A 25,035-nucleotide genomic window follows, 5' to 3' on the forward strand; every position below is an offset into this window, starting at 1 on the left:
ATTAGAACATTTTATAGCCTAGATAAATAGTAGTTATGGTTTCATTAATATTAAAGTATTAAATTTATGCAAACGCAAAAAGGAAACGTGGAAAGCAGAGGGAGCAAGAGAAATATAGAGGAGGGAAACAGTAAAAATGTGTTCAGCGAGAGGGGAAAATTCATTTAAGACAGAAAAAAAGAAAGTTAGACAGGGTGGTGCTTAGCTCGGATGGAAAACGCGCCAACAACATTCCTCGCATAGCTTCGGAACAGTTCAGCGATGGTGACGTCAGGGCCCCACTACAGTATAAAAGAGGAGCCGAGCGCGTCTTGACTCTCAGAGCGCTGCGCCTTCAGACGCACGAAAACAAAGCGAGAACGCGACGCATCTGCGGGAGTCAGCGCAACGCGCAAGCGAGGACATAAACCGAGGAATTGTTTGATTCAACAATCTACAGTACGCCGAGAAGCGAAGATGTTTGCTTGTGCTGTTTTCCTTGTCCTTATTGCACACTTTAATGTGGTAAGTTACTTGTATTACTCGTATGCTTTTTATAGAAGTTGCGTGTGATGACTTAGAACTTACTCGAAGAAACAAACCACAGTATATTCATGGAATTATTGATAATTTAGGGAATGTTTACACTGGAGGGTTAGTTTTTGAGCGCAAACGTTTCATTAGTTTGAAGGCTGTATTGTATGTTACACAATATAGGTGCTAGATCCCTAGAGTCTTACTTTCAATAGCTTCATTTAGTTTTAAAGTGACTTAAAAGTCATTCAAGTTTACTGTTTTTTTTTCTGCTCAGGTCTTCTCCAGCTGCCCGGGGACATGCTCATGCCCGCAAGAGCCCCCAAATGCATGCCTGGAGTCAGTCTGGTCTCAGACGGCTGCGGCTGCTGCAAAGTGTGTGCCAGACAGCTGAACGAAGACTGCAGCAAGACAGAGCCGTGCGACCACACCAAAGGGCTGGAGTGCAACTTCGGGGCCATCCATGGGGCCACCAGAGGCATCTGCCGAGGTATGTTTCTCATTACTTTGTAAAAGACACTGAATGGAAAGCATGTGTGGATTGGAAGGGGGAATTCTTTGAGGAAGGAGAAAAAAAAAGAAAAATAAGTTGTTCTTGCATTGGAATGCTCCAAGCTCTGTGGACAGTTAATTAAAACACACCTTTTGTTTTTTCTTACAGCCAAGTCTGAGGGCAGACCATGCGAGTACAACAGCAGGATCTACCAGAATGGAGAGAGCTTTCAGCCCAACTGCAAGCACCAGTGCACTTGCATCGACGGGGCAGTGGGCTGCATTCCGCTTTGCCCGCAAGAGCTCTCCCTGCCCACTTTGGGCTGTGCCAACCCCAGGCTGGTCAAAGTGCCCGGCCAGTGCTGCGAGGAATGGGTCTGTGATGATGGGAAGACCAAGGATACCATCGACAAGCTGTTTGGCAATGATCCAACGATCGACGACACCGAGAGCGACCTCACCAAAACGAACGAGCTCATCTCCATCGTGAAGGCCGGACTCAAATCCTTGCCTGGTAAGATCAAAGATGCTTTGGCTTAGCATGCATGTGTCATTTGTATACGGACAGAGTTTTAAATAGCGCTTTGTTTGTTCACAGCATTCCGATCGCAGCCGGAATCCCGCCAGTTTGAGAAGTGCATCGTCCAGACCACACCCTGGTCCCAGTGCTCCAAGACCTGTGGCACGGGAATTTCCACAAGGATTACCAACAACAACAGAGAATGCAAGTTGGTTAAAGAGAGCAGGATCTGTGAAGTCCGTCCATGCAGTCAATCACCATACACCAGCCTCAAGGTATGCAACACCCCTGCCAAAACAAATGTATTGTGTCATGTTATTTGCATGCATTTGACTTATCTTTAGCACATCTGACTTATCTTATGTACTCTCAACAGAAAGGAAAGAAATGCAACCGGACCAAGAAGTCCACGCAGCCTGTGAAGTTCACCTACGCCGGATGCTCCAGCCTGAAGAAGTACCGCCCCAGGTACTGTGGCTCCTGTGTGGATGGCCGCTGCTGCAGCCCGCAGCAGACCCGCACCATCCGTGTCAAGTATCGCTGCGAGGACGGTGAGACCTTCAACAAGAACGTCATGATTATCGAGTCCTGCAAGTGCACCTACAACTGCGCCCACGGCAACGACGCCCCCTACCCCTTCTACAGACTCTTCAATGACATCCACAAGTTCAGAGACTGAGCGCCAGCCAGGGAATCCCGCTTCGACCCTTGATTGACCGGGAGCGCGTCAAGAGCGACGACCAATGGCAGCCCAACTACGCAATCGGGGGCCCGTCCGCCGGCCAATCAACTACCATCTCCTGTTGTAACTAGATTCCCACGGAATTACGGACTTACATTACGGGGACTTTGAAGTGCACTGTTTGCTGAGGCCGCGTCAGCGTTTCGAAAAAGGCTCGCTCCACAATGGAGCACTACGTTTTATAGCTTCGTTATGGAGCAACCTGTAAAGATGTAAAGATGCAGTTGTTAATATTACAATTCCTGATGTATATCTTGATGTCTAAATACAAAACATGACCCAAACTGTAGACTTGTAGGTGTGTATATTCCCAATTGTAGATATGCACACGCTGAACATACAACTGGTAGACTATGAACCTGGTCAAGGTTGAGTTTGTCCACATAACACTCCCTCCTAATGCGGGTGAACGCATCCTCATTGTTTGGCAGCTAGAGGAATCCAACTCCACAACATGATTAACAACAGACTTTAAAGGTTGAATGAATGTTTTATTATTGTTATTATTAATATTATTTATCGCAAATGTAGCGCTTTTATTTGAACAATGTCATACTGGAATAAAATGTAAAAATTATCTATGATCTAATTTTATATGTTACAAATAAAAGATTTATTTATGAACTAATCAGCTTGTGTTGCGTTTTTCAATGTTGACAACAGTGCCGAAAAGCACAGGTCATTCATGAGACAATCTTTCTACGTTAAGAATTAAGGGCTGGTTATATAACAGCAGTTCTGGAAGTTTCTCCCCCTCTCTCGCTTCTCTCTGTTGAATGGAATGCTATTGGGGAACCATAAGCCTTGACTCGCTTCCTACAATAAAATCTGAGCCGCTCGTTCATTTAGTTCCTTCAAGAAAACAATTAAAAAGACCCAGCAATAGCAGAGAGCATGGAGCTGTGCCCAGAATCTTGAGCGCTTTTCCAAACTGAGCTCCAGTCGGTGTTTACAGGAGTTTTCAGAGCATTAAGCAAAGAACTAAAACATCAGGATTCACAGGGGCGGAATTACAGGCGAGGAGGCCTTTATGGGATGTAATTGTTTAATTTGTTAGACAACTTTTCAACGAACGATTGGTTTACTTGTAGCACATGCAAGACACTCCACATGTGTTTAATGAATATCGATCTTATCTACAATCTGAGACCTTTAGCTCTGCAATTGCGCATTATGAAGGCCAGATCTGCAGGGCATCTGTCCATCTTCCCTGTCTCTGACCCCTCCTTCAGCTGGAATGATATATCTCCAGAGAGGTTTGATCCAGGTGAAGGAAATCCAGCTGAGGAATGCAGACACGCTGATGGTCGGCAGATGTTGGAAAATATTTGGAAGCAGCTTGTTCGGTTTGGGCCATCCTGCTAAAAATATGCCACTTCTGAAAGAACAGAGATCCTGCCCTAGAGCAAGTTCATCTTTATGACATCCCAACGGATGATGGGAACACAAATGGATGGTTATATCACACCACGGAGGCCTTTAAGACAAAAAACCTGGAAAAGTAGTTTCTATCGGAATAGGACATGCGATCCAGACGTTTCCTTGTGATATGGCGGTGCAGACAAAAGCAGCAGCAGTTCAGCTTCTAAAAAAGGGACAAATAAATAACACAGACAACACTGGTACAGTCATGGAACGAAAACAGTCATTTTAATGGTTTTCCACTAAGCATCATGAATGCAGAGCCGCTTGCTGTGCTATTTTCTTTTTTTAATGATGACATCTGATTGGAAAGAAACAAACAGCTTGAATAAACTTCCATGCGCTTTTTGGTCTTTTAGCAGGAATAGCGTAGACAGACGTCAGAGTTTTAAGGTTAATACTGTATGCATAATTCTTCAGTCCTGAGTAGGTCTGTAATCCTCTTCAGTGGTCTTCCTCATTCAATTTTTACCTGCCGTCATCTAACCGATGACCCCTAGTGGACAAATACACAGCTGCTGCTATGTTTAAAAGTGACAGTCCGCGTAAAAACACGGAAATTATGTCATGATTTACCAATTATGTGGTCTCTTGCTAACACAAAAGAAGACATTTTGAAGAAAGCTAAGGTCCAAACGACACTGGACCAGAACATCAAGGTTCAGCATAAGACATGCAGGTTTTGATTAAAATAAGGGTGAATGCATCATAGCAGAATGTTAAACATTTCCAAAACAGTATGAGCCAACTTGTAATGCATTGGTTTGCTAAAGAGGCAAAATATCAACTACCTTTGTACATGTTCCTAAAGATAATACAAGTGCAAAACTAACTGCTATTATCAAAGGATTGCTTTGTGGATGCTATGTTTTGATTTGTTTTTAGAGTGTTTCTAGGGTGTTGCTCCCTAGTCCCTGATATCTAGATTTGGCTTGGATCCCTTCTTCAATGTGCATCTGTGGGATTTGTTTCATCTGTTTTATGGCGCAGCAGGCCAAAATGGTACATCTGACCACTTACAGTAAGAGCACACCTCTTTTCAACAAGACATACGATTTGGGAAATTGCATATCCATGTGTCCGCTGCTTTGGGAACATGCTGGAGAGAATATGCGTAAAATGATGAATAGCTTGAATGAGACACACACACACTACCGTAGTGATGTAAACGGGTGTGTGAGGTGTGCTGCCAAAAGCATAGGATGGGGAATAGTTACTATTAGAGAGCTTAACTAGCCATGACAGACACCTCATCTCACACAGGCGCTGGATATAAGCAATGACGGCATGCCGCAGACAGCGTTACATAAGTGCTAATGATGAACTTAACGAATATCAGCCTGCGCTCCAGAGAAGGCGTCAGCGGCGAGTCCGAGGAGGCATAAACGTCTGTTTATCTGCTCAAACAAAGCACTCTTTGATGGGGAAATAAAGCGTTAGTGCCGTTAATGTCTGTGGAAAAGCATTCGAGAGCCAGGTTAAGATGGTCCATGGGTGTTTTCTTCAAATCCATGAACAGAAAACACATGGACTCAACTCCACAGTGACATGAGATTACTTACAAATGCTTGTAACAACTACAGGACTGCAGAATTTGGCAGTAAAATGACCGAAACAGCTCTAACCCAACTGGTTGGCTTGTTGGTACGCGTGTTTATATCATGATAAATCAAAGACATTAAACACAAAAATTTTAATTCTGACATTAATTACTCATCCTTCTGTTGTTCCAAGCCCATAAGACCTTTGTTCATTTTCAAGAGACACATTAAAATTTTTTGATGAACACACATTTAGACAGCAACGCGACTGAAATGATCCCAGGACCAGAAACAAAGCAAGAACATCGATGAAATAGTCCACAGGACACGCAAAAACTGTGCTCAGTATCTGGCCTTTAGCCAAGAGTTTCATTTTAGGCTAAAAATGTACTTTTTGGTGCACACCTATTTAAAAGATGATCAAACTTTCTTTTTGGTCCAGACTTTCCCAGCTTGCACCTATGTAGACATCGGGAGTCACCAATCACGTCTAGTTAAAATGCAGTTACACACAATGTAATCTCCAAGCCACATACTAAATCAATTGGATTCTGAAATACTATGAACCAAAACCGTGCAAACTTCTCAAAGCCTCTCGAGTTCCCCAGACCTTCAATCAAGCCGCATTTGTTTGGGATTCTTTGCAACGAAGACCGTAGCGTTCTGTTGGCAAACAGATTAACAGAGAAACGCTAAGTTTATGCACAAATATCTGGACTGAATTAAAGCTGAACACTTTTCGGGACCCAGTGTACTAAAAAACAAAATGTGGCCCGTCTGTCACTGAGGGTGTGGTTCATCCGTCTGCTAAATCAGATGTAGTTAACCAGAACAGTGAACACTAGCTGGGAAGCGTTTTTCAACTGCTCGGAAATACTACTACTACTAATTTGTATTCACTCACTCTCATTTGCATGCCCAAAATGAATCGAAACGTTTGTGTCTCATCATTACATTCACATTCGGTTAGAAGCTCCTCGAACAAATAATACCATTTTCAGTTCAAAAAGCCCATGTTTTGAAAAAAAGAGAAAAAATTAGCATCACTGGATATTATTGGTGTTACTTTCACATTTATATTGTCAAACGGTCGTGAAGTTTTAAATGTTTCGCTACTTCGTACCTTGCTCTCTTTTAACGGTTAAAGTGCCGAAATTCGCGCGCAAACCGAAAACTCCGCCTACTTTGATTTGATTGGCCATCATTTTGAGCGCTGTCAGACCGCCGAGGCAGAGAGGCCTAAAAATGTAAACTTTTAAACAATTGGTCATCCTACTAAGAATTTATTTATCCCAAAATATTGGGTCACCTCCCCTTTGTTGTTTCAGGTGGGTACGCCTCTGGCTGGCTCGAGAAAAAAAAAAAAAAAAAAAAAAACATTGGCCAGAAACACGTACTTATCAGAACAGCACTCCTGTGCTGTACTTCCTGTTTGCTGCTATCGTTTTAGCGCAAAACAGCTTAATCTCACCCCCGATGGGCAGAACGCAATCCTAAAAATACACACATTGTCTGGAGTCTCGAGATGGAAAACTGTCCTCATGCAAATATATTAATAAACATGTTATAGTCAACATGAAGGAAAACAAATGAATGTTCCCAGTCGTACTTTGAATGATTCATCGGTGTACCTTATTCTGTAGTGGAAAAAAATATATAATAAAAATAAAACCATTATGCTCCGCCTCTGAAATGACGTCATCAGTCCCTCTCGTATTTGAGAACACAATCAATTACTTGTATTGTTATTGCGAACTAAAACTAAAGCTGTTAAAGCCGTTTCACCAATTAAAACGAAGCTTTACAATTTAAAATGTTGCCTTGGCAACTAACTGAAATAAGTCATAACTAATCTTCCCTGTGCAAGAATGAATTTACAGTAAAAGTAGAGCATTGTTTCACATACGGTTTCTAACTGTATAACGTACTACAGCTTAGTATAATTATGTAAGTACATACTGTATCAAATAAGCAAGTATTTAATGATGCAACATTTAAAGGAGTAGTTCGAGCAAAACTGATTTTCTGACAATGTCCTCAACCTCAGGCCATTCAAGATGTAGATCTGGGTTTGTTTCTTTAATGTAACCGCTGCTTGATCTGTGCAGGTTTCTCACCTGATTCAGACCAGACCTCTTTTTCACCGGAGAAAGCGTTATTATAAATTACGGACTGGGTTTTACTTAAAAACGCCTAAACGATGGCTTCGTTTCTCACAAACACGCAGCTCTTTAATCGGCTGGACTCTCATTCCGACGGCACCCATTCGCTGCAGAGGATCTCGGGTAGCCTGAGGGCAAGCGCATTTCCAGCATATTCGTTTGGGGATGCGCAAATAACAAGACTAGGAACTAGCGGCGCTCGCAGATTTAGACGTTTATTAAAAAAGGAACACGGCATAGGAATAACGTCACATATATACACCGATGCCGTGACAAAATAAACCATCTGATGCAACCGTAAGGCACAGATTAACAAATATACGTGATCGGGCTTTGTAACGTTTGCAGCTCCGTTTCCGTCGCTTTCTGAGGAATGTTTAGCTTCTGCCCGTCTCCATGAACACGGTGACGTCTGATATCACTTATCAGAGCTCAAAACACATCAGTCGCCTCGCAACCATTACCTCTACCGTCTTTATCTGAAGCCTTATCTGCTATTGTCTGGTTATCAGACAGTCTGCTGGATAACGCCGTATAAACGTCAGGACTTCTGGCTCCTTTGCTTTCACATATTAGCCTGATCTCCACTCGCACTGGAATAAACGTCAGGCTTTTCTCCGAGCATGTTTTCCTGGCCCTCAATCGCACCATTATCGCCATTGTTCCCTTGAACGCCATCGTCTTCTGGAAGCCCAGCGTTGATGTCTTTCTCACGTTCATGAGGTGAAATATCAACCTTATCATCTTCACATAGACTACCATCATCAGTGAAAGTCTCGGTGTTGTCAGCTCCTTCAGGATCTCGAGGAACCATCAACATTACTTCAGTTATGCTGGAGGTGTTTACTAAAACCTCTTTGTTTTGGTTCCCATCATCCTCTTGAGCGTCCTGAACACCGTTATGAGGAGGACAGTCCTTCATCTCGATCTCTAGATTCTGGTTTCCATGAAGCTCTTCTTCTTCATCATCATGCGTCACAGGTATCTTCTCGGAGCTATTATTAACCCCATCATCGTCTCCGTGCTTCCATCCTCTTCTTCGCTTCGGATCTCTCCTTCCTCCAGCTCATTGTCCCCCGAGACCTTTGGCTTCTTGGCTCCATGCACAAGAGCTTCTGATAGCGGTTCAGAAGTTCTGCTGATGTTCGTTGATGCAATGCTTCGGACAGCACTGGGGCGCTCTAGGAGGAGAAGAAAAAAAGCATGGTGTGAAATAAACAAAATAAAGCCGATTTGCACAAAATGCATGAGGTCTGTGGAAAAGATGTGCAATAAAAAATAATATTTTGAGAAAATAATACAAAAATGACTTAAATACACACTTTGATAGGGATGAACAATAAATAAGATCTAAATAAATACATTTGATTAAAATAAACGTAAAAACAATTTACCAATGGGGCGCATGGGACACTTTACAGAAGATCAGTGTAAAAAAAAAAAAAAAAAAAAATTATTATTATTTTTTTTTTTAAATGTAAGGTTTTATATTTTAGAACTAAATTAATATTTTACAAAAACTAAAATAATATAAACAATATTAAAAAAAAACCTTAAAATAATAAAATATTGTAAAATAAAAAATACAGCTAAAAAGGCACTGCTATGGGGTCTATATTATTCATATATACTATATATGTACACTATATATATTATTCATATTATTAAGTGTTGGATGTGTGGATGCAGACAGCCCACATTCAGATGTCATAAACCAGTGTAATTATATCGAAGGTTAGGTGAACACACTGTTATCTAAGATGGGCCGCTTTCTATCACTGAACAGCGTTACGCAACGAACAGAAGCAGCAGCACACATACGTGTGTGTGTGTGTGTGTGTGTGTGTGGAGGAAGTGCCTCTGCTTTCTCCATAAACATCTTTACGGGCAGGTAAGCGGTTACCGTTATTAACACAGCGAGCAGAGGTGATTAGCGCTGCGTGAGAGTCTGAATCAGAGCCTTACATAACTCAGACATCATGTGAAGAAACTGGGCTTTTTCTCTGGATGTTCGGTCAGCGCCAAAACACGCTTCACACAAAGGGGGTTTTTCTTTTACAAAATGAACTGTGCCTGTTACATCACTTGCATTTATTATTTATGTATTTATTTAGCACAGTTTCATGACAATTAAACACACAGTCCCATTTAAGTCAAATATTTTTGGGTTTAATGAAAAAGAAAAATAATATTTCATAATTTATAATTAAATGATACATTATTTTAAATACACTAACCATCGGATGAATTAATAAAGTACAAAAATGAATATAAATTAATTTATTAAATGAGTAATTGCTAAAACGTTTCACTTAATGAAAAAGTAAATGCGTTAATACATCGCTAAAACAAGTCAAATAAATAGAGGGGTTAAATATGCTTATGCAAATTATTCTTCAATATTATTCACAAACAAAAAACATGTTCTTTGCAAGCAATATTGTAAATAATTTTCTTTGCTTCTTTTGATTTTGTGAAAAAACGGGTGCAAAGTGTGTTTGTGTTCAGTATTAGTGTGTGTGTGAGTAAGAGAGTGTGTGTGTGTGTGTGTGTAAGAGTGTGTGCGAGAGTGTGTGTGTGAAAGTGTGTGTGTGTGTGTGTGTGTGTGTGTGTGTGTGCATGTGTGTGAGTAGAGTGTGTGTGTGTGTGTGTGCGAGAGAGAGAGTGTGTGTGAGAGTGTGTGTGTGTGTGTGTGTGTGTGTGTGTGTGTGTGTGAGTGCATGTGTGAGTGTGTGTGTGTGTGTGTGTGTGTGTGTGTGTGTGAGTGTGTGTGTGTGTGTGTGTGTGTGTGTGTGTGTGTGAGTGTGTGTGAGTGTGAGTGTGTGTGTGTGTGTGTGTGAGAGTGTGTGTGTGTGTGTGTGTTTGCGTGTGTGTGTGTGTGCGTGTGTGTGAGTGAGTGTGTGTGTGAGAGTGTGTGTGTGTGTGAGAGTGTGTGAGTGTGTGTGTGAGAGAGTGTGAGAGAGAGTGTGTGTGAGAGAGAGAGAGTGTGTGTGAGTGTATGTGAGAGTGTGTGTGTGCGTGTGCGAGAGTGTGTATGTGTGTGTGCGAGAGTGTGTGTGAGTGTGTGAGAGAGAGAGTGTGTGTGAGTGTGTGTGTGTGTGAGAGAGAGTGTGTGTGTGTTTTGTACCCGGTCTGCGAGCGAGGTACTCCTGACTGTGCTCCTTCAGAACCACAAAGATTTCTGGGTATTCCACAATGGTCTTGTGCATGAGGTTTTCCTGCAGACTCTTCTTCAGATCCAGCTCCAGATACCTGCCGAAAAAACACCACGAACAAAGTCACAGAGGAAAAAAAACACACTGACGATATTCAAAACATATCAAGCATTTATATCCATAAACAGCACAGAAGTGAGGAATAAAAAAACCCAAAAAAAACCCAATTCTAAATATTTTAATTTTCACACGCTCACTAAAGCTGCGTTTATTTGAAACTAAAATACAGTAAAAATTATTTCATATTATTTTAATATAAATGATCTGTTTTCTAGGTGGATATTTTATAAATGCAATGCATTGCTGTGATTAAATCTGAAACTCCGGCATCATAACTGTGACACGATCCTTCAGAAATCATTCTAATATGATGATTTGCTGCTCAAGAAATACGTCGAAAACGTGCTGCCTAATATTTTTTTTGTTTTGAAATCCACTGATGAACGGTTAAAAAAAAATATTTTGTTACATTATGAACGTCTTTAAAGTCAACTTCTGATCAACTTAATGCATCCTCCACAAATAAAAGTAGTTAAATACACTTATTTAGACACAGAGAGCAGCATGTTTTAAGTGAACTACACGACCGATTCAACTGAATCAAAGTTCTGAATCAAGAAGCGATTCATTTAAAGTGATTCACTCCGTTTGGTTTGGCTGGAGGCTCGCGAGGAAGCGCTCACGTTCACCCGGAAGCTCGGATTTTAGCGTCCGAAAGCGACGGAAACTTTCAGAGAAGTCTAAAAGTAAAATAAGAATGAGGGGTAATCAAAATTATTCTTTGAAATGAATGTAAAATATATTTATATTGCGCTTTCCATGATACCAGTGCATGCATATTCACTTAAAATCACTTAAAGAAATATCATTTATAATATGCTACTTTAATAAAAGCAATAAATAAAATAATTTAGCAATAACTACAATTTTACAGCATTTTGCATAAAATATGCATGCGATAAACATGCTTAATTGTCTTGTAAATTATTATTAAATATATTAAGCGATACTGCAGGTGGGAATGTAGCTTAAAGGGCGGTAATATTTTTATTTTATTTTAATTTGATAAAATTAATGAGATCCCTCTGCAGCATCATTAAAAGGCTTACTAAAACCCTTTTGCACATTTTTTTATTTGGTTGCTAGACGCACTGGGGACCTGATTATAGCACTTAAAACCCGGAAAAAAGTCAGATGTGTCACTTCTAAAATATGCATGGGGTACAAAAAAATAAAAAATAAAAAAAAATAAAATAAAAATCCGTCATTAATGCAGTAAAAAGTCAGAAATGTCACGAGCTGAACGCAGAAATCACAGAAAGTCTTTTTTTAAATACATATACGTGTATATATATATATACACACACACTATATATGTGTAATATCGAGTAGGTTATATGCTTATAAATATCATTCATCCATCCCTGTGGTGTGTTTTAAGACACAAAAGTAGTTATAACAAAAATATAAACATTTTAATTTCACATCGCTATTGAAAATAAAATACAAATAAATTAAAAGCACATAAATCACATTAACAAACTAATTATTATATAAATATAGACGTGAATGTGTAAATAATTACTTTTAATAACACGTGATAATTATAATTTTTACTGTATTTTTTCACTCAATGCCGCTCCCTAGCTGTCAGGTCTTTTATTATGAATATTAATTACGACATATTTTAGTGCTGATGTAGCACTGCATAGCATTAATGCATTAAATGTAGAATTTAATGCAAAAACGACTGCCTTAAAAAAGACAAGTAAAAGTTTTAATTGCAGAAGCCGCTAAATATTATTCTATAAGTGTATATTACAACACTTTTGATTAGTAATAATATATCACAGTGCTAGAAAAATCATTTTGGAAACACTGGTTGAAGATTTTCTAACGTCCTAATAAACGATCCTTATTTGTTGAGCTTTCAGATTACTGAAAAAGCGCCGTTGCATCATGGGAGTGTTGCGGCGCCGGTGCAGGAGCAGGTGTGTGTAAGGGCCGACTCTGACGAGCCCCAAAGCGCTGGGACCACGAACTGAAGGGGATTTATGAGCAGTGATGTCATTCCTGTAAAGCATTCTGGGGATTTCATTCGACTCAGGAATAAATCAGGAGAGCCTCAATGAACAGCCTGCTTTCTCTCTGGGTGAGCTCCACTTCTTAACACACACACACACACACACACACACACACACACACACACACACACACACACACACACACACGTCACGCTGCTGGCATTTACAAGGACAAGAAGCACAAAACACGTGCCAAGAAAACTAGTCAACATTGCATTGCACTTTGACATACGAGGAGATAAAACGAGGATCTAAATTTTTATAATTTTTACATTTAATTTTTTTTTTTTTTTTTTTAAAGAGTATTTGGTTTGAATCATTATTTTTTTTGAACAAAAACAAAGCAAATGACGCCAATTGAATTATTTAAATTAAGTACGATTTTTTGTAATTTTTTGTATTTTTTGGGGGTTAAGCGTGTAAAAATTGTTTATATATTCTGACAATTTGAAAACGAAACGAACAAATAAATGACTGTTAACAAAATGCATAAATTAATCAGTAAATAAAAATACGCAAGCATTTATTAATAAAATAAATTACAGAAATAATAAGACAAATTAAAAATGTAATTAATCAAATTAATATGAATTTGGGGGAAAAAATATTAATGATTAATCTATTAACTAAACTGATGAAGTGATTAAGAAAAATCATTAAAGTAAATAAACACATTTTAATTTTAATTAAAACCAATTTATATCTAAATTTGGGAACCGAGTCAAATAATAAATGACTATCATCTAAAAAAATTAATTGGCAAACAAAAAAACAAAAAAAAACAAGAAGAAATTTAAAATAAATGAACAAATGAATAAATATATTTAATATATAAATAGCGAACCAAATTAACAAATAGTAATTATTAAAATGTCTATACAATACAGACTTTTGTTAAAAAAAAATTTTCATGATAAAGTGAAAAATACATGAAAAAAAAAAAAAAAAATCTAAAAATACTGCAAAAACAATTCTTTTGATAATGAATCTATTATTTGAATGATTCATCTGCTACTCATGATTTTATAAATTAATCAGTGGGCGATTATTCAGATTGTTTGATGATATTCTTCAGGATCTGTTTATTTCTTACCTGAGAGAGCCGGGCTGTGTTTGCTCGGACTTCAGGAACACTCGGGTGTCTTCTTCAGGACGGTGGACGTACATCTTTAACCTGGAAACACGACACACACGAAAAACACAGTCTGTGTCGTCACTCCACAGAAGAAACCAAAAAGACATATCTGATGAAGGAATGTACTTTAAGAAATTAAACCGTGTCAGTTTTGAACTCATGTTGACTTTAACGGTGAACACACACACACACACACACACACACACACACACACACACACACACACACAGACAGACACACACACACACACACAGACAGACAGACACACACACACACACACACACACACACAAAGACAGACACACACACACACAGACACACACACAGACACAAACACACAGACACAAACACACACACACAGACACACACACACACACAGACACACAAACACACACAGACACACACACACACACACACACACACACACACACACACACACACACACACACACACACACACACACACAGACAGACAGACACACAAACACACACAGACAGACAGACACACACACACACACACACACACACACACACACACACACACACACACACACACAGACAGACAGACACACACACACACACACACAGACACACAAACAGACACACACACACACAAACACACAGAAAGACAGACACACAAACACACACAGACACACACAGACACACACACACACACACACAAACACACAGACAGACAGACACACAAACACACACAGACACACAAACACACACAGACACAAACACACACAGACACAAACACACACAGACACACACACACACAGACACAAACACACACAGACACAAACACACACAGACACAAACACACACAGACACACACACACACACAGACACACAGACACAAACACACACAGACACACAGACACAAACACACACAGACACAAACACACACAGACAGACACACAAACACACACAGACACACACACACACAGACACAAACACACACACAGACACAAACACACAGACAGACACACACACACAGACACAGACACAAACACACACAGACAGACACAAACACACACAGACAGACACACACACACAGACAGACACAAACACACACAGACAGACACACACACACAGACAGACACAAACACACACACAGACACAAACACACAGACAGACACACACACACAGACACAGACACAAACACACACAGACACACGCACACACACACAGACAAACACACACAAACAAACACACACACACACTTATATGAAAGCCATGCCTCATATGATAAAGCAGCTGGTTTGGTAACAGTCATAAGTCATATGTTTGGACATGAATGAATTATGATTCTCGTCATCTTAAAATATTTTGGATTTAAAGGTTTCATCTGATCCTTAAACTACAATATCTTTAATTCCAAGTTAATGTTCCCAAACTCTGTGCTTTTCTTTTTCTGGATTCTGTTTAAATGGTTCAAATTTAATTGCTAAATAATTTTTAGAACGTTAGAATTGAATGCCTTTTTTAAAAATAAAAATTCTAAAAAGCATTTGTCATCAAATAAACTTCAAACTATTTAACAGTATATTAAAATTTAAACAATAATAGTTAATATAAGTCTGTGCGCTCCGTTTACATTTATTTTTTTTAATCAAATGTTATTAAAAACAGTAAAAATAAGTTTTAATTAGCTAATTTTTGGTTAAAAAAAAAGTGCTATACAACAGATGTTTAGCGTTTAAATTAAAATAGGGTATTCCTTAAAAAAAAAAATTTCTTTTAGAAATAAGGAACACACACACACACAAAATGTATAAAATTAATAGAATTTTTGTAACTGTACATATTTAGGAAACAAATAAATAAAAAATAAAAAAATCATAAAATTAGTATATCAACAACATATTAAAAATTCAGAAATCAGTGTCAGAAAGACAATTTATAAACCTAATTTAATATAAAATATAAAAAAATTATACATCTAAAATAGCAATTTCACAATTTCGTTAAGTCATATTGAACTATTTTGGCGAATTTTTATAGGCCTTTGGATTTTTATATTGGATGATAGTTGGGTTTTTTTGCAGACGCTGCTCCAAATCCATTTTGACGAGGTTACAAGCCCGCTTTTCTTTTATTCATCCAGACTCGAACTCTATCGGAGCGAGTTACTCTAACGTCAGGAAGGAGCTCCCGCCCGTTCTCATCTATCCCGTGTCCGACGTCTCAACCCGCCGTGACGCGTTTGCGTCGGGCTTATCTTGATAAAAGCCATCGCTCATCGGAGCCGAAGCCGAGGTCCTCCAAAGAGCGCCAAGGCATTTAGATGGAAGCGTGGAACGAGTTCTGACAGACAATCGCTGAGATATAAACAGTCCCGTCACCGTTGCGTAACAAACGGGGATGAGGTGGAAAGGTCTGGACGCGGTGCCGGTTCATTCGAACCCCCTGCTGTCTGTCAGGAGTCGAGAACATGCGAGAACGTTTAAGGGGAGTGCAGTGCTTTCTACATGCAATTAAACACAATTAAGAGGCTTGTAGAGACCCTCGGGTCGTCCCGGATGCGCACGAGCTCGTTTCTTCCTCAGATTTGGAGAAATGCATCACTGGCCAAGTAATGGAAGTGAATGGGTGCCGTCAGAATGGGAGTCCAAATAGCTGCAAGTTCTTTAGACAAATATAAATTATTACGCACATATGAATTTAATGTTAAATCAACTGTAATTTTAGTACTCAAAAAAAGTACTCATTTCTAAGTAACTGATATAATAAAACCTGTACAATTAAGTTCATTCAGGTTATAATTTCTTTCAATTTTTTCAATTGCGAAAATCAAAATATTAATAATACGATTCAAACAGTTTAACAAGAATGTATAAAAAAAGACAGATTTTCCATTTTCATTTTTCTGACTTCCGTTTTTCTATTGCGCAACAAAAATGAATTCAACTTAATTATACAGATTCAACACTAATATTTTTTCGCTTGTTTGTTAGAAACGACTCCATCACGAAGACGTTTTCGGCAAAAACGCGCGTCCATCATAACTCAAAGCGCATCTTGTGTCCGTCGCATCCAAATCCACAGATTTCCCTTCTGATTCAGACCAGACTGGGTTTTTTTTCACCGTAGGAAGATTCATTTTAGTTAAAAACATCAGCTGTTTGCACTCTCGTTCTGACGGCACCCATTCACTTCCATTGCTGAGACGGCGACGCATTTCTCCGAATGAGAATTAATCTACATCTCAGATGGCCCGAGTAGCAAATGTTGAACTATTCCTTTAAAAGACAATCTTCCTCCTCTTTGATCGACTCGTCCGTACATGCTTAAGGAGTTTCTGTTGTGGACCGATATGAATCAGCACTGATCTCCGGGGGAGAAGTCTTTAGCTGTTGGACGTCATCATCGCTTTTCACAATAATTTACACAACCGTCAAACCCTCCCTGAAAGACGACTGGATTTAAGAGCTCTATTCTAGTGTTGATTTTGTGGCCTATTATCACGCTGTAAAGAGTTTATTTCAAACTCCAAACCGCAGCTTCATTTTCGCCTCCGAACGGCCCTAAAACCACGCCGCGAAGACACAAAAGAGAGAAAATGCCCCGCTCCATTGGGCTAATTGTCAAGTCATTACTGCATTTTGTGGAAAAGTTAAAAAAAACGAATCCGCCCCAGTTTTCCCTGCGAGTCTGACACCAATAAAGCCGCATTTCAGCCGTAAAAAGTCACGGAGATCACGTTAAACATCCGCAACGACTCATTGGGGTTGCCAGATCTTCATAAAACCCCCTTCAGCAAAAAACATCTTTGCCAAAATATCGCAACTAGCGTCTTCCTACTTCATTAACTGCATAAAGCTTACCACTTTATGAGCCCGAAGATACTTAAATAGTTATGCAACAATACCAAATCTAACCGATTATTCTGAATGATATCTGCCGATAGTTTCGCTCGCTTAAGAGAAAACGTCTTCCCAAAAGAATGCAATAAATTATACTAGCCCTCTCATTTGGTACATTACCGGTTAAAGTGAAAAACAACATTGTTATATTTTCTACTGCTGTTAAAAAGTTAATTGTGACTAATATTCTATGTGACGCTTAGAAAAAGTGGACATGGCAACCTCTGCGAATCAGGCCTCTAAACATAAACGGCACATTGCCGAATATAACGAGTCTTTGGTCGCTGGCTTTAACCTGGGCAGAATATCTCAATGGAGATTGCTGGTTTGTTTTTTGTAGTGAAGCGTGCTGATGGTCATCGGTTTAGGAAGATCGAATCTCTCAAAACCCTTGAAATCTGGCAAACGCACCCATGAAAACCAGCGGAGGCTCGTTAAACTGATGAAACGTGACGATACGTACTTCTGCCGCTTGACCGGATCTGATTCTGAGGGATGGATGTAGTCGCTGAGAATCCGGTCGAGCTGAAGGTTATCAGCACACCTGAGGAAAGACAAAACCAACAGAACACACAACTAAAATAAGGAGAGCTCACTCAAATTAAGACATCATGCAACATCCAACGCTTTTTTCTTCCATTGTTGGTTGCATTTAAATGCACTGCCTTATCAGCTCACAGCCTACTGCACGACAGACATGATACAGATTTTGCTAATTTATCTCATAATGTATTGATAAACCGTCTCTTGATTGGGCAGAAACAACATTTATTATCAATACACATCTATGAATTTCATATTTCTCTCATATTTATTCCAAATCATATGTCACTTTGACAGTTTTCCCCATTCTGTTTGCCATTTATCAAATTAACTTCTCATTGATTAAGAGCTTGAGATATCATTTTGTTTTTTTATAATTCTTAACACTTTAACAATAAAACTTTGCAACAGTTAAAAAAAAAAAAAAACATTTAATTTATTGTGTGTAAATACATTTTTAGGGCCATGTGAAAGGCGTTTCATTTCTTACATTTTTATTATTCTCAATTTCAAAGTTTGTCATTACATTTTATGTTTTCCAATTTTTAGGTTTAAACGGTTCAGTTTAAAAAGCTGAATTAAAAATTAATAATCAAAAAAAACCCTCACCTAATCAACTGAATTCATAAAACGTTAAAAAAGCATCAAAAGGCATTTATAAGAGCCATTTAAAAAAAAAAAAACTATTTTTTTTTTCCCCCAAATTCCATATTTTTCATTTTAAATTTTTCTGGGGTTTTTATCAAATCGGTTAACTGCATTATGCTGCAAATGTAATTTTCATGGCTGGTTTTTCCCTTTCTGTCGACATCTCCTGCGTCACCTGCATTTCCTAAACACTAAATACAGTAGAGAAGCAAGTGCTTTTATACCTCTCTGAATAAACCGCGGCGCTCTGAGGGAAATGGATCTTCAGGTGCCAGTAGAATCGTCCTTCCCTGCAGGAACAAAACCAGAAAACTGAGTTACGCTTCCCATCTCCGGAGAGACTGACACCTCAGAGCAAAGCTCAGACGGACGAGATGCATCAGACGACTAGACGCTCGAACAGAAAGGCCCTTGTTTTCTTCCTAGAAGCTCAGTTTGACGGCCAACGGCAAATGTGTTTTTCCAGTAACGAAACTCTGACGGCGAACGGTGGACAGAAACACAGGCCCGCCTGGCATCGGACGTCGAGCGAGAAAGAGGAAGCGAATCGATGCTGGGCATCACGCTCGCGATGACGCCAATCGTCTGGAGCGGAGCCTGGACCTGGAGCACAGACAAAACCCCCAAAAAACTACAGCTTTCTTTACGGGATCCAAAGAACATGAAACGGGCTCTGACCGCTTCCACAGCTGCTGCTGCTGAGAGTTTGGCTCGATCTGGATGAAGAGGAGAAATACAAGGCCCCCGGGGCGCCCGGATCGGGTCTCTGCGGGGCCGTGGATGCCAGACTCCAATTCGGCGTGAAGCAATAAGCCGCGAGATCTGCTTCGCAACTCGGTCGAGCCGAGACCAATTTTATGCAAATTATTCCTTAAATGAGATCATTAAATCACGGTTGGTATGAACGAGGGCGTTTAATGGTTGCCAACCAACGCAACCGCAACCATCGATCAGCGCAAACTGTCACAAGTGATCGCGTTCACGGTGGTTCCCCAATGTTACACTTTTAAATAAATCCTACATTAAAGAGATTAAGCACACGAACCAACCAGCCATACGTAATCGCATTTGGATTTGATTAAAATCCATCGAAGACTGAGTGAAGATCCGATCAATCCTGCGAGGCACTGCATAGAATTACTGAAGAAAAGTATGTTGGTCGTGGTACAGAAATTATACATTTGTTTAGGGCAAAATATATTTTATATATGTGAGAGATATACAGATGTACAGATATACTTTAAGCAAAAATAGAATTACATGAAATAATCATCATTGATTAACAACCTGAGAGCTCTTGGTAAGTTTATTCATACGTTATTGAAAATGCAAAAAAAAAAAAAAAAAGGATTTTAGTACCATGACTGTTTGTTTGACGAGCTCTTTACAAGACACGTCTCTTGTTTAACTTTGCATGAGTCAAGATGCTGCAAAGGTGGAACAAAACACTCAGCAGCGACCTCTTTGATACACGTGTCACGAATCACATGACTAAGATGAGAAGAATCACTGACATGCCCATCATCCGCTTCCATCCAACCCCAGAGAGAGCCTCTGCCAGGACTTGAGCGAACGCACTGAACGCACCGAACCAGATGGCACTGTTACACAACCAGAACATTTGATCAGATCCTCCGAAACACATTCTTGAGGCGCGAGATCAGATATGGAGGTTCTGGCAGGAGAGTTTGGACTGAATTTCCAGCCTGAGGTGGGCAGCAGGTCGGGGCGCCGCGGTGGAGGAGGGTTTCTTTCGCAGGTGTAAAGACGCTCCCTCCAGGCGAAGGAATTTATGGGTTTGCTCAGGCTTGGCTGGAGAGCAGGGTGGAGGCGTGGCGGAAAACGCCTGGAATACCAGGTGCGATGGCATTGTTACGCCTCCAATGGAAACAATTTTTTAGCCCTAATGGAAAAAGGGATTTACTTCCTTATTATTTTTGGCCTGCTTTCCAAGTGAAAACTTTCACACCAGTATAAGTCTTGATTTTCTGAGGAATCAATAAAAAGACATTATCAAGTATCTGTGAGTGTGGCCAAACTATGTAGCAGGTTAATGTTTTAAATGAATTAAAACCCTTAGGAATAGGAATAGAAATACCATGCTTGTTAGTAATGTCTGCAAAGTCTAAAATATCTGTATTGTAAAGCTTGATATTCGCATAGAAACAAGTTATAAATCAACCCTTTATTCGCTTTATGAAAAAAAAAAAACCAAAAAAACGTTGACCCCCCTGCTGTTAAATGTTTTATATTATTTTAAATATGATTTTCAGAAATGTGAAAATTAAAACCCAGAAATACAATCACTGAAAACACTCTAGCAACCACACCAATCAGAAAACCTTAGCAGCGGTATAGTACCACCCTGGAAACCACACACTACAACAACCTAGCAACAGCTTAGTAACGTCAAAAGAATGTGCATGAACACCCTAGCAACATTTTAACAATCCATGACAATAGCTCAGTAACTGCATAGCAACAACCTGGAAACTTTTGCACGGCAACACATTAACAGCAACTCCCTAGCAACCACATAGCAACACGATACATAATCATAACACCTTAGCAACTGAATAGAAATATCACCGTAACCACCTCAACATAGTAACTGTTGCTGCTGGTTGTAACTTTTTTACATTACCATGGCAACACATTAGCAGTCAATCAACACCCCAGCAACTGTACAATAATGACCTAGCAACCATTAACAACTAGGAACTACTTAGTAACCTCCAAGCAACCAACCTAGAACACCCTAGCAACCATGTCAACAAAAATCAACACCTTAGAATCTGCATAGTAACATCCTGGAAACCAACAACAACCTAAGAAACCAATATAATCTAATTCTTTTGATAAAATTCATTTTATTAATTTAATCATTTCTTAAATTCAATTTTTTTCCATTTTCACTTATCTAGATTTTTAAATGGTTATATTTTAAAGATTACATTTTATTAATCAAAAAGCATGACATTTATTAAACATTATTTAAAAAAACATGAAACAAACTTAAAAAAAAATTGCTGTTAAATAATTTAACATTTGTATGTTTGTTCTCGTACTTTCCATTTGAATCACATTGATTCTTTTGTAACTTTTGAATTTTTTTTTTAAACATAAAAATGAATTGTTATGGTTGTTGTTCGTAATAACCATGCTTTAATAGAGGAGATCAGGATTCTTCAGCGATGAGCTCAGGTTGTCCTGCTCATTCACCTGTTGTATGCCCTGGGCAAGGAAAAACCATAAATTGGTGTCTTGGCTTTCACGACACCTGATTAGCCCTCAGCTACAGCTCTGACCGATCGATCCCATCCACATCTTTTCTCAAGCCGTCCATGGTGCAGAAGCCAGAGGACATAGAGTACTGTAAATGTGTTTGAGCAACAGAGATCCAAGAGCTCAAAATGACCCAAACCCTATCCTGCATCAAAGCGTTCGTGTTGCTCTGAAGTGGTACCAAAATGCTAACATTTTGCTCAACGCGAAAGGTTAATCGATGCAAACACTGAACAGACTCTGAAAACCAACAAACAGCACAGTTCAGGTTAAATCAGATGACCTTTTAAGAGTGTAATTTCAAAAAGGTGCATGTTGAGTAACATGCACCCCAGAGCTGCGGTTGAGTGTTATCCGGACTTTTATTATGTCACTCTCAAACAAATATTATGAACAGAAACAGGCGGCTGGAAATATGAAAGTGCCTGAGGTCTCCGAATAAATATGCCGTTCAATTTACCAATGGCATTTATTTGCTGCATAAGAAGAGAATGAGAAATAACAGCAACAGATTAACGCATTAAAACAGCACAGTTAAAACCTCAGTGTAACTAAAACTAAGCTTGATATATTATACAATATTCAAAAAGGTTTATACACGTTATTTGGGCACTAAGGTTCATAATACGCTGGCATAACTAACTTTAAGCAAACACTTAAACAATTGTATAGCAACAGCCAAGCCTCCTAGCAACCATATAGCAACACAATGTCAGAACACCTTAGCTACTCCATAGCAACACCCTGGCAACAACTCTTAAAACCTCTAGCAAACTGTTAAAACATCCTAGCAACCACACATCAACACAGTATCAGCCAATCAGAACACCTTAGCTACTGCAAAGTAATACCGCACCTTAGCAACTGCCCAGCAACAGCCATACAGGAAACCTAGCAACGCAAATTGAAAATGCAATCAAGAAAGAATACACATGCATTAAAAAAAAAAAACCACACAGAACAACTTAACAACTGCCCTGGCAACCATCCAAAGCACTTCAGGATTTAATTGGTGAGATTTGACCAGGCAAATATCAATCGCAATCTTTAAATACTGCAAAATAAATTAACAAACCAGTTCAAAGGCCCAAAAGAGCTTGTTCCAACAGCAGCGTAATGACACCTGCAGAGGTCAACATGACTACAGGCGAGTCCTGGCGCTCGCTCAGCGGACAACACGTCCTGTTCAGTAACGAATTCGTCATTCTACATAAACGTGCGCACTTAAACGCCGCGCTGGCCTTCTCCTCAGGCAGATGTCGCGCGATGAAGTCTGCGTAGCGTCTAAAAGCCAACGACGGTGGACCGAATGCGGTGAGCGGTGTCAATACAGAGAGAAAGCCAAATGACCAACACGCATCTAAAAGCGTGACGGGGGAAAGAGAAAAGCCAGACGCTACATCCACGAAACCCAGCGACAGCCACGGACGAGAAAACTCGCCAGAAACCCGGCAAGCACATGGGCGTCGTCTCAGCACAGGACACCGTGTTCCACCCGCGAGATGCCAAAACGAACGCTGATCATCATTTCCTAAAGAATTTGTGAATTCTGCTAAGTGGCTTGTTAAGGAGCTGACAGCGATCCTCCTGAGGAAGCACACGCAACAGCTTTACAGTGATTTAGACTCATTCGGGGGCAGTAAACCTTCATCTAGAACACATGTTCCAGCAGTAAACAGCACGCCAACGAAGAGCATCCTGGAACGCAACCCAAGCTGTGAACTTTAACCCGAACGCAAGAAAGGTGCCGCCATTGGTTAAGTTCCACATGCGCCCGATGTGCGTCGTGGAACCTGAACGCTCGTTTTCAGCAAACACAAAGAGAGAGACATTCTTGGCTTTATCGTCTGCATCACTAGCGCATCTGTCGCAGACGGACCCTGGCGAGCCAAGAGTATCTGGCCCGAGCGCAGCGTGTCGCTAACCATGTGCAGTTGCTGAACATCTGCTTCTGATATTGTGTACTTGGTACATTCTGAGAGCGATTTCTCTCCCGCATTTGTCCTGCTTCTGTCGATCCTACCAGTGTTTGAATGAAGATTCAGTTTAATGCCGTCTGTATCTAACGTATCCAATGTAATTAGATACAGATCATCACATACTGTACATAAACATCTGCTATAGGGCTTGACATGAGCATTCAGTCAAATACGTTCTGATTCACATTGCTGCTTGTTTTGGTCAAGACATGCACACTAATAAAAGAACATATGACTGAGTAGTAAAGCAACCGATCTCTGTTTTGATGAAGTGTTAAGGGCAAGATCATCTTCAATGTACGAAGAATAGAAAAAGAATAGGTTAAAGCTGATACAAAATGGAAAAATAAGCCTTGTTGTCTTTGAAATGCATGTTGTTGACATTATTGTGATTGATTGATTGATTTAGCTATGCAAACGTTTATTCGTTTAATTTAGCAAGTTGACCTTGCAAGTTTTTTATTAAAATGGCGCCAAAAATATTATAGCTCGACCCTTTAGTGAACTTATAAGACTTCTCTATGATGTCGAATTTTAGACTTCAATCCCTTTGTTTGTGTAAACCTTTTATATAATAAAAATTTTGTATAATTCAGATCTGCCACCATTCAATCAGCAACCAAGCAATGGAACCAAGACCCGCCCTTTTTTGGGAAAATGACTCCCAAACCGGAAGAACAAATGTGTCCATAATAATTCTGCGTGACGATGGATTTCATATTTTCTCCAATCCTTTTGCTTGCTTAAACCCCGCCCCTTTCGTATAATCGACCGCAAGCTTGCATTTATATTGGCCGTCATCCAATCAGCAACCGATGGATGAAATTAATTTTTGATAAATTGGTCACAGTTCCGAATGACACATCTGTCGCGAATTCCTTTACATC

The 25,035-nt window shown here is 39.6% G+C and overlaps 2 protein-coding genes across 2 annotated transcripts in view; one reads left to right on the plus strand and one right to left on the minus strand.

Moving 5' to 3' along the window:
* The first annotated feature begins 308 nt into the window (after positions 1 to 308).
* On the plus strand, positions 309 to 2,895 carry ccn1 (cellular communication network factor 1). Its single transcript, XM_043230290.1, is given in 6 exon segments — positions 309 to 504; positions 791 to 827; positions 830 to 1,003; positions 1,175 to 1,519; positions 1,604 to 1,800; positions 1,902 to 2,895. Coding segments are annotated over 6 exon segments (1,104 nt in total). The 5' UTR covers positions 309 to 456; the 3' UTR covers positions 2,205 to 2,895.
* A 4,695-nt stretch (positions 2,896 to 7,590) lies between these two features.
* znhit6 (zinc finger HIT-type containing 6) overlaps positions 7,591 to 25,035 on the minus strand; it is a 22,563-nt gene continuing 5,118 nt past the window's right edge. The window contains exons 6-10 of the mRNA XM_043230288.1: positions 19,109 to 19,174; positions 18,157 to 18,237; positions 13,785 to 13,865; positions 10,520 to 10,644; positions 7,591 to 8,573 (exon numbers count right to left, since the gene is read on the minus strand). Coding sequence (XP_043086223.1) covers positions 8,368 to 8,573; positions 10,520 to 10,644; positions 13,785 to 13,865; positions 18,157 to 18,237; positions 19,109 to 19,174 — 559 coding nt within the window. The 3' untranslated portion in view covers positions 7,591 to 8,367. The remainder of the gene's footprint in view (positions 8,574 to 10,519; positions 10,645 to 13,784; positions 13,866 to 18,156; positions 18,238 to 19,108; positions 19,175 to 25,035) is intronic.

The sequence above is a fragment of the Puntigrus tetrazona genome, unplaced genomic scaffold, assembly GCF_018831695.1.
Source record: "Puntigrus tetrazona isolate hp1 unplaced genomic scaffold, ASM1883169v1 S000000148, whole genome shotgun sequence".
NCBI classification, from domain to species: domain Eukaryota; kingdom Metazoa; phylum Chordata; class Actinopteri; order Cypriniformes; family Cyprinidae; genus Puntigrus; species Puntigrus tetrazona.